The 9,842-nt window shown below is 41.1% G+C and overlaps 1 protein-coding gene across 1 annotated transcript; it reads left to right on the top strand.

Annotated features, from left to right (window-relative positions):
- The first annotated feature begins 240 nt into the window (after positions 1–240).
- LOC142970250 (sorting nexin-6) lies at positions 241–5,836 on the top strand. The gene is made up of 14 exons (XM_076110350.1): positions 241–625; positions 813–923; positions 1,041–1,148; positions 2,080–2,140; positions 2,300–2,424; positions 3,688–3,771; positions 3,858–3,932; positions 4,065–4,095; positions 4,296–4,383; positions 4,488–4,527; positions 4,626–4,712; positions 4,823–4,912; positions 5,123–5,188; positions 5,292–5,836. The coding sequence occupies exons 1-14, from the start codon at positions 620–622 to the stop codon at positions 5,427–5,429; spliced, it is 1,110 nt and encodes a 369-aa protein (XP_075966465.1). The 5' UTR covers positions 241–619; the 3' UTR covers positions 5,430–5,836.
- The last annotated feature ends 4,006 nt before the right edge of the window (positions 5,837–9,842 follow it).

Here is a 9,842-nt window from a genome sequence, read left to right on the forward strand (position 1 = left end):
GCTGGTTTTGATCTGTTAGTATTTTATTTTGTTGTTTGAGCTATGATTCCATCAAGACATTCTATGCCTTGGTTCATTTAGTTTTATACTCTTATTGTTGTCTGTGTTTTTATTTTATCGTCCCAGTGTTTCATTTAATCTCTTTGTAAAGCGCGTTGGCCAACGTTTGTTGTTTTTGAATTTGCTCTATAAATAAACTTGTCTTGACGAAGGAAGCGGTGTGCGTTCTGCCTCTTTTATGAGAAACCTTGTAAGTTGAATGTTTGAGGTTGCAAGCTTGACAGATGGGGGAACCAATCGGACTGCTGGGCCACTTTTCCTGTGTGGGTGTGTCGAAGGTCCTGAGTTACTGACTAACACACAATTTACTCATCTTTCTTTTCCCCTGTGCCAGCACTTTAGATCTGGCACTGTTTTACTCCATTTCTCACAGGATTGTGCACTTTGACCCAGAGGATATCCTGTGCCTTCTCAGCAGTTGGAGCGTGAGCGCACTAAAGCCAACAACAGACCAAAGATCTTTACAGCTTGATGCACTTTTATCGAGATAAACGGAGATTTAAGCATTCTACAAAGCAGATAAAAGACATACTGGAATCATTAACTTACAGGCTTCACAATGATGGTAAGTATGCCTGAAAACCTTTTTTTGACAGCCTCTGAGAGTCATGTGACTTTTTCTCTATGGAGACATTCAGATTTACAGCATGGGCTGTAAGTGAAGTTTTTAATTCCCTTTAACTTTGGCTTGCCTACTAATGTGAATTTACTTCCAGCTGTTGATAAAAATTGTTTGTCACATTTAATTACAGGAAGAAGTAAACGAAGTGAACTCTTCCCTGAGTGTCCATGGTCATAACATCAAGGTTACAGAGGTGTTGAAAGACGGGGACACACTTACCTTCCTAGTTGTGTCTCAAAAGGTGAGTTTGCTGCAAGCTACATTAGATCTAGATTCATGCAGAAAACCAGTTGATGTGTTTGAATTATGGTATTGCAAAAACAGACTCTGATGACATGTTGTCTGTCGTCCGTGCCAGCTGTCTGGGACAGGGGAGTACCATGTGGACCGGACCTATGATGATTTTGAATGGCTGCAGCAGCACCTGTTCTCTCAGGAGGATGTGCCCGGGATACAGGGAGTCATAGTCAGTGCTTCATTTCATCTGCCCACTGTCCCTTATTTCACTTGTAAACTTCTTCCTACTTTTCTGACAATAACAAGACGATTATAGTCCTGGAATATCTATATGTGGAGTCTGTGAAGATGCAAAGCAAAATTTGGATTCTGTTGAAAACGTCCTTTTGGAAGTGTGCTGCTTTATGTTATCTTTCTTTCCCCAATTGCCTACCGTACAATAGAATTTGAGCTAAACTGCAGACTTTGACAAGTGCATAAAAGTATGTGTTCTTGTAACACAGTGCTTTTGTAACTGAGAAAAATCACAAATCAAAATGTTTTCTTCATAATATGACTTAAACACATTGTTAGATTAGGTGCGACAGCCAGCCAAGTTATGTGGAGCAGTTTGCGTCTCTTAACATGCTCCTCCTTTCATTCTTAACCTCCTCCTTTCATTCTTAACCTCCTCCTTTCATTCTTAACCTCCTCCTTTCATTCTTAACCTCCTCCTTTCATTCTTAACCTCCTCCTTTCATTCTTAACCAGGAAGCTACTTTTAGAGCTGCCATTCTGCCAGCTGGCCCAGTACTATTGGAAAATAAGCCACAGCTTTGTGGTCTGATTGGATTCTTTTTTTTTTTGTTTTCAAGAAAATGCAACAGCATCCTATCAGGAAGTACTTTTTGTAGACTACCTCCTAGTATGACCGTGTGTGCAGTGGGCCTGTGTTTGTCATGTATATAAGATCACGCTGTGTCTGCTGCGGGGCATAAAGTCTGCATACTGTAAATCCAAGCACTGCACGTTTCAAACGGAATTAACCTTATTTATGTTCCTCTCCCAAGCCAGGCACCTAATTAAAAAAAAAAGTTTTGTTTTGGGGAAAAAACAATCGAATAAATCTTGCTTTGACAAACAATATCAAGTAATACAATCATGCTCTGTTTTTCTTCCAGTTTCCTTCTCTTCCTGCAAAGCCTCAGGTGAATGCATCTGCCAAGGTTATGAAACAGCTTGGTGAGTGCATCTGACACCACCTCCATCAAATAGAAAGTTAGATTTGAAAGTAAAGTTAACCAATTGTATTCTCCACTCCAGTGTCTATTCTGTTGCATCGTCTGTTGAGTGTGATACGAAGTGATGGTGATGATACGAATGTTGATGCTCTCCCTGCAGGTTTCCTTGGTTTAGGAGAGTGGCTGCCATACTGTAAAGCACTGGAAAGCTTCCTCCGGCAGATTGCTGCACACAGCATACTCAGCAAAAATAAAGCTGTGGAGATCTTACTGACCAGCTCAGACGTAAGTGGACACAAATAAACAGCCTGCTTTTTTTTTATTCTCTTTTTAACGATGAGAATTTCATGTCACAAAAGGGTGCAACGTGATACCTTTTTACGAGAGAGGCAGATAATAAATCATTAGACTTTCCCCGACATTGTTTCAGAAGAGAAAATGGAACGTTTCATGTGACAAATATAGTGTCGTCCACATATAGAGAGAGGACTGAAGGCAGGTTTCTGCCTGTAGTCTCGTAGCAGAACTAATGATTCATTCAGAATGATCCTCTGGACACTTTTAGAGGAGCCTTTTGTATGTGGGCCTGTAATCAGTGTGGACTTTAAAGACGGCAGAGCCTGAAGTGGGATGCAGCTGTAGCGGGACTTTTGTCTGTAGATAAACAAATGGAAGAACAAAACGTTAAACAAGCTGGTGAAGTGTCACAAAATGAGTGCATCAAAAGCGACCAAGTACAAACTCTCAACCTGCTTGATGTGCCTGCAAATAGCATCAAGAGGGTGAAAGAAGATCTCACTTGATGCTTGAATCATGAAAACACATGCTAATAGTTTCCATACATTTTTGTTTTAAAGGTATTCCTGTTGTCAGACTAGATGAGATAAGATAGATACGATATACTTTTGATGTCTCCAATGGGAAAATGTTGTGAACTCAGTCCTGCAATTCTAGAAGATGCAATCATACAACAGCCATACAACAGCACAAAGCTTCCATGTAACAGTTTGCACATACACATACACATACACAAACCTTCTGACAATGTCGACATTTTGTACAACCCCCATGGCCAACATCCTACATTATCTATATACACAGTAGATGAGGAATAGTAAGATATAACACTATTAAGAGTAAATCATAAGGATACAAGTGTCTCTTTACAAAGCAATGCATGATTTGAACTCTGTATCATAAATGTAATACAAACACATGTATGTATGCAGCCACACACACACACACACACACACACACACACACACACACACACACAGTAATAGCAGTAATACGGCCTCTTCACTGTATAAAAGTCAGAGTTTGTGTCAGTGTTGGACGTGTCTCAAGTCCTGCTGATGTGACAGGTTCTATACACGTCCTTTCCTGTCTGATGAGCTTCATCGAATCTGGAATGCTCTTTATCGGGCATCAGCAGCTTTTATAGTGACATGGGTCAAAAAACATCCTTGACTCATTTTGGGAAGATTTCATATACTGTACATACTGTGCTTGAGAAATGTTGAAGCTTGTTTGTGTCTGTGGCTCTAGCCTCCAGGCAGACAGAGAGTAAAGAAAAACATTTTCAACCGGCTGAGTCAAGCTGTGGAAGAACGGAGGAAAGAAGGCCATAAGGTACACAACCGGGACTCGTACGAACAGGCTTGACAGCCTCTACGCCTCTATGTCAGGTTTTACTATCGTAATGTCTGTGTCTGCAGGATGTGGATGAGTTCTTTCAAACTGAACGCGATCGTAACCTTGTTCTAACCGGCTGTGCCAAGACTGCAGCTGAGGTAAGCCAGTTGGTTTTACCTGTTGGTTTTGTGTCTGTGTGTATTTTGTGTCCTCCGCCCTTTTTCTCTTCTCTCACACAACCAGAGACATTGTTCCTGTTTTTTATTTTTGCACTTTTATTTTTCTTGTAGCGATTCCTAGATGTGGTGCAATCTGAGCAAAGTAAGAACACTTCATTTACATTTTCGGAGACAAGAAGTGCTTATCGTTTGGCGTTATTTAGGATTTATTTGTGTTTTGTTTCAACAGTTAAAACCTATGGGAGGATATGTAGTGTATTAGTGTTCATTCACATTGCAACGCAAATTCTTTCTGTCCCAAGTCTGATCTTCGAGTTTGCTCCATGTGCATTTGATTTGCAGAAATAGCAGTGGCCTGTGGGCACTTCTCAGCTTCTCTGCATCTCTGTGTGGAACCAGGGGAGGATCCTGACAAACAGGCTTTCTCTAAGTGAGTAATATCATTGATCCAAGGCCAAAAATCACATGTTCTTAAAATGAATGCGTACAAGTTACAATAAATAAGCATGATAAAAAACAAACACTTTCTTACAGGGTTTGTGTGAAATTATCAGAAGTCTTTGATTCTATGAAGGTAAGTTGTTTGAGCTTTTTTAACAAGAATATATTTACATTGCAACGCACCATTGGGTTGGCAAATACACTGCACATAATGTGCTTGTGTGTGGGCAGAAAAATATGACAAGTGTTGCTGAGAACAACATGAACACTCTTGGGCTCGGCCTGGACATGGAGTCACGCTGCCAGGAGGCAGAAAAGGTGCGTCGTCGTATGTGTATGTTGTCTCTCCATCTACCTTAAATCCTGGCCTTATATTGAAGCGTGAAATGCCAGAATGAAACCTCTGATGTTTATCATGTCCAAAACAGGAGATGCTCTTCAGGAGAACCTGTAAACTAGTGGAGCTAGAGACCGCCAGAAGGAATGCAGAGAAGGCCAAACCTTTAAAGAAGGCTGCTGTGAGTGCCTGTACTCGAGTATCACAATGAACGAACTGCTAGATCAGATGTGCATGCTTTCTTGTGGCCAGCAGGTGTCAGTGACGCTCTGCTGAGTTCATCCAGTAGTAGCCATGGAACCTGGACAGCTGTTGAGAGGATGTCCATTGCAGGTTTAATCCGTATGAAGTATATAACGATAACTAACATCATGCTCCCCCTGATCATCAGATGGAGGAGGCGAAGAAAGCGGCGGAGACAGAGTTTGATCACATATGTGGAGTGGCTAAACAGGAGGTAAAACATCAAATTGGATTCTCCGTTTACACATGGCTTACCCGTGGCAAGTGCATTGTGTAACGTCCTTTTTGTTGACATTCACATACTGTGTTTTTCCCAGGTTGCTCGGTTCAAGGCTGCACGCGTGGAGATGCTGCAGCAGGCTCTGGTTCAGTGGTGCGAGAAGCAGCTTCTTACAGCCAAAGAAAGTGCTGACCAGTTTAACCAGCACCTGCAAACATTCAGGGGGATGGCCTAGTGAACCCACTCTTAATGAAGCATGCTCAGTATGTCTAAACATAGCATGGGATAACCCAAACATGTCCTTCACGCTGCTGTGCCATGGTCTGATGCTTCAGTGGATCCAGTGTAAATAAGGAAATGTAATTGAAAGAGAATGGGGAAACCTTACTGATAATCAAACAGCTCGATAATTTGTACACTCCCTCGGTCTCTCTTCAATCACACTCCACCATTAAAGCCCCTGTAGAAATGAGGGGTTTTGATTTCTTAGCAGTAGACTTGTAGTCGGGCGAGGCCATTGTGTGTGTATTTGTTCTATTCTCCATGCATACGTTTGTGCTGAGAGTGTATTGTGCTGCTCTCCAGCCACCACATCAGCCAGGGTCACACAGAATAAAGTGTGATGAATTGATTCCCAAACTACCTGCTTGCCTTTGTGTGTGTTTCTTACTCCTGGATCATTAATCAGTTGGTTTGACTGCTCCGGCAAGGACGTGGCAACAAGGACGATCTGTGTCGGCTTTTTGAAACTATTCTGGCTTTTTAAATATCTGTTAACGATTCTCCTTACAATCGTTGTGTTTCCCATGTGATCGTATGAAACCTGTAGTGAGGTCTGGCGTAAAACTAACTAGAATAAAACTATGGCGGACTTAGCTGAAACAAATTCTGCACATAAGCACAATGTCACCCCCCCCCCCCCCTTCTGTGTCTGCTGCGGACTGTAGGTCCATATCTCAGCACTGCTGTGCGCTTCATCTCATCTGTTCTGGCCTGTAATGTCTCCGTTGGGTGAAGGAGGAGGAGTGAATCCCATTTGAGGGAATGAGTCAGAGAGAGATAGATGACTGGTCTCATAAGACGAGAGGGTGGAGAGGAAGTTCGGCTTTTTTGATGATGAAGGACTAGATTAGTGCAATCATGCCATGGAGCGCCCATCCAAACAGAATGAATTCATGGATGGAATATTTTGGTGTGGCCTTAGAGCTGCCTGCTCTGAGCAATGGAACATGTTGTCCTTCCTTTGGGACAAATGTTTCATGATCTTTTTAGCTCATATCATTTCTATACCTGTATCCTCCATCCTCACAACTACTGCCAGTCCTCAGCCTGGCATACAGTCATACAATGTTGCCAAACAACAAATAAATGTGTTTAATTTTGTATTTTATCTATTATTAATAAAAAAGAGACTCTTGTTTATGTGGTCTTGGTCCTAGAAAAATACACAGATATATAGAGTTTAAAGGTCGACGGCTCTGTGCTTCATGTTTACAATCAACGCAAACATGCTGGTGTTTTAGCAGGTATAATGTTGACCACATTGACCATCTTAGCCTCAAATCATTATCAATTTTGAAAGCATTTAAAGTATTTCAGTTTTGACCTACTGGAAGCGCTAAAGGAAAAGAGGATCACCAAAGTCATTAGTATTCATCCTCTGGGAGCCATGAATGTTTATGCAGAATTTCATCGCAATGCCATATTATACCAACAATTGCCACATAATACCATATTGCATATATTTCAGTCTGATGGACAGGCACATCAAGAAAGTTCTGTACTTGTAAATGTGTAAAAAAAATGCACAAAAAAAGCTATAGTCCCAAAGCATGCATGCTAACGCTGTAGTCTTAAACTGTTCAAAACAAACAAAAGACAGCTGTTGTAGGAACCTGCTTTGTTTTAGTGCAAGTTGAACCAGAGCAGCTTGAGCTTTTTACAAAAAATAAAGCAAATTTAATATTTATTTCAGATCTTTGTACCCAATTTTGTCTTGTTTAAGTAGCAACAAAAAGACATTCACTCTCCTTAAAGTGCACACATTTATTGATCATTAATCCAGCAATTTCACCATTTAGGTATTGTACTTTTTTGTGGTTCATTGGTTTTAATGAGGTGCAGTAAAAGTTAAATGTAAGAAGTTTATGGACCATTTTTATGATTCTGTGCTTTCAATTTTTTACGTTATCTTCCCGAGAGGAGCACTGTGATACAAACCTGTGAGATGAGTGGGATGACGAACAAAAGGCATTATGCGGTACTTACAGTCAGCAACATAAAATGGAAATCTATGTATTTTTTCACAGGATTCTCTTTATTGTAACATTATTCTCTCTGTTATTATCTGAAGCTGTGATGCTTCCATCCCTGCTGCTTGTAACTGCACTATCAGGAAAGCAACATGTCTGGTGTTTTCATTTTGGGACGGCAGCAGTTAACTATCACACATAATGAGTGCACACACACGCGCGCACATGCCCACACACACACACACACACACACACACACACACACACACACACACACACACACACACTAATAAGAGCTCTTCTCTACTGCTGAGAGCATGACCCAGATCAAGGGTGGAGAGATCATGGCAACGCTCTGTGTCTGTGTGCATCCAATCGACAACATCCACTAAGCGCTGATTTGCTAAAGTAGCTCATTACTGGTGGAAAAGCAGCACTCAGCACACCGCTCTGTGGCCTGACAGAGAGCGTCTTAGTGCCAAGTGAAGGCAATCATTTGTCTGAATACACAGTGTGACAAAAGCCTTATGACTCAGACGTCACAACCGCACCAGTTTGATGAGTATGAAAAAAAGAAATTAAGCCAGGCCACAGTCGATTAGCAGTTTTTAATCAGTGTTTACAAAGGAGGTCTTTTATTGTTGCTTCCACATTTTCTGGTGTCTTGAGTTAGAAATCTGCACTTGGTGATATATATATATGTTGCTGTAGTCAATTAATGAATTCATCTTTTGTAACATAAGTCACAAGAATTGTCATGGGCATGTTTTATCTTGACAAAAATTCAAAAGTGAAATAGGATATTGTCGGATGAGATTATTCATACTTGTTCATCTGGTCATTAAATGTACAAAGGCTGAACTTTGATTCCTGATGAATCAAAAGTTAACAACCAGGATTTAATGCAAAAACAAATTCAACATTCATGGGATATTTGTTAATTTGTCTCATACAACTACTGCATGTGTTAGCCATAATAAATCATAAATCCTGTCTTGTCTTTCCCTGGCTGGTTCGCCCTTCAGACGTCTACATTGCTCTTCTCCATCTTCACAGCCAGCTTTGATATCTTTGAGATTCTCCCACTCCTGGGAAGCTGCAAGGACTCCATTTGACTACAGAATGCTAAAAGCTTTCAACTTTTCAATCGAAACTTGACATCCCTGCCAATTACATGGGTCTTGAAATAAAAAAAAATGAAAAACAAACTTTGAGAGCGTTGATCTTTTAACAACTTGTGTGGTGCTTCTGTCATAAGGTCCGAATCTCTGTCACAAATGAGTGAGACTGTTGCAGCTGAGTTGAGTCAACCCAAGGTTGTTGGGCACCTCATTAAATCGAATCACTGCCGTACACAGATTACGACTCATTCAAAGTTTGTAGGATGGAGAACAAAGCAGGAGGAGAGGGAGAAAAAGAGATGGATGCCAAAATGCAGATGCCCTAACCATCTGTAGTTTATACTGCTTCATAAGGCACAGCCCATTCTGAATGTGCAGCACGGCACAAGGTACTAAAATAAATGCTACAAAATAGAGTCTCTCTGCTCTAAAATCAACCTTAATGGCAGCACTCCACCGATGATTTGGATAGTGTTTACTGTATCAATTTTCTCCCCCTTGCAGTGGATTATAGCGTTGCAAAGCATTAGACTTGCTAATTTACTCCATTTCTCTGTTCACTACTGAATGGATCCATAAATATTAATACGTTCACACTCCCCTCCCGGCTGCTTGTCATGCACTGAAGGGATTGCGGGTGACGGTATGAAAGTGTTAATGAGGTTTGCAGGAATAATGTCAGCAGCGAACCTCTGGACAGGCTGACACGCTGAGGTGATGACTTTCCTGCCATTCTTAATACACAACAGTGTTCTCTGAAAATACCACAACATTGAAAACACTAACAGGAGACATGCGGTGGGGAGAAAAAACTGTCCATCGCCTGATTTCACAACATAATTATTCCTTTTTTTTTTCCTCACATAAACCCAAGAAATATCAAAGAAGGAAACACATTATCTGAGAAATAGTCATTATGTTTTGTCACTCAAAAGGTTACAGTACAGTGAATTTGAACAAGTACAGAATCCAGAGTGCACATGCCCACACAGATACAAATGCACCCATTAGAGTAAGATCAATTATTCATCAATTTTTCCACCACAGCTTTGACCAGAGTACCAGGACACCCACACGCAGTCAGTGCTCTCCACTTCCAGAGGTCATTTTGTCACATGTCTTCAACATGTGGCCTTTTGTTCGGTCTCCATCACCAACAGCTTAACCTACAGCACACTGTGTGCTGCATTGCATTGACACGTGGTTACTTTTAAATACTATTGTAGCAACAGTTGTTCTGCATGACCACTGCAACGTGGCAGAGGTGAAACAATC

Source organism: Anarhichas minor, unplaced genomic scaffold, assembly GCF_050575085.1.
Source record: "Anarhichas minor isolate MPS153535 unplaced genomic scaffold, ASM5057508v1 ptg000043l, whole genome shotgun sequence".
NCBI classification, from domain to species: Eukaryota; Metazoa; Chordata; class Actinopteri; order Perciformes; family Anarhichadidae; genus Anarhichas; species Anarhichas minor.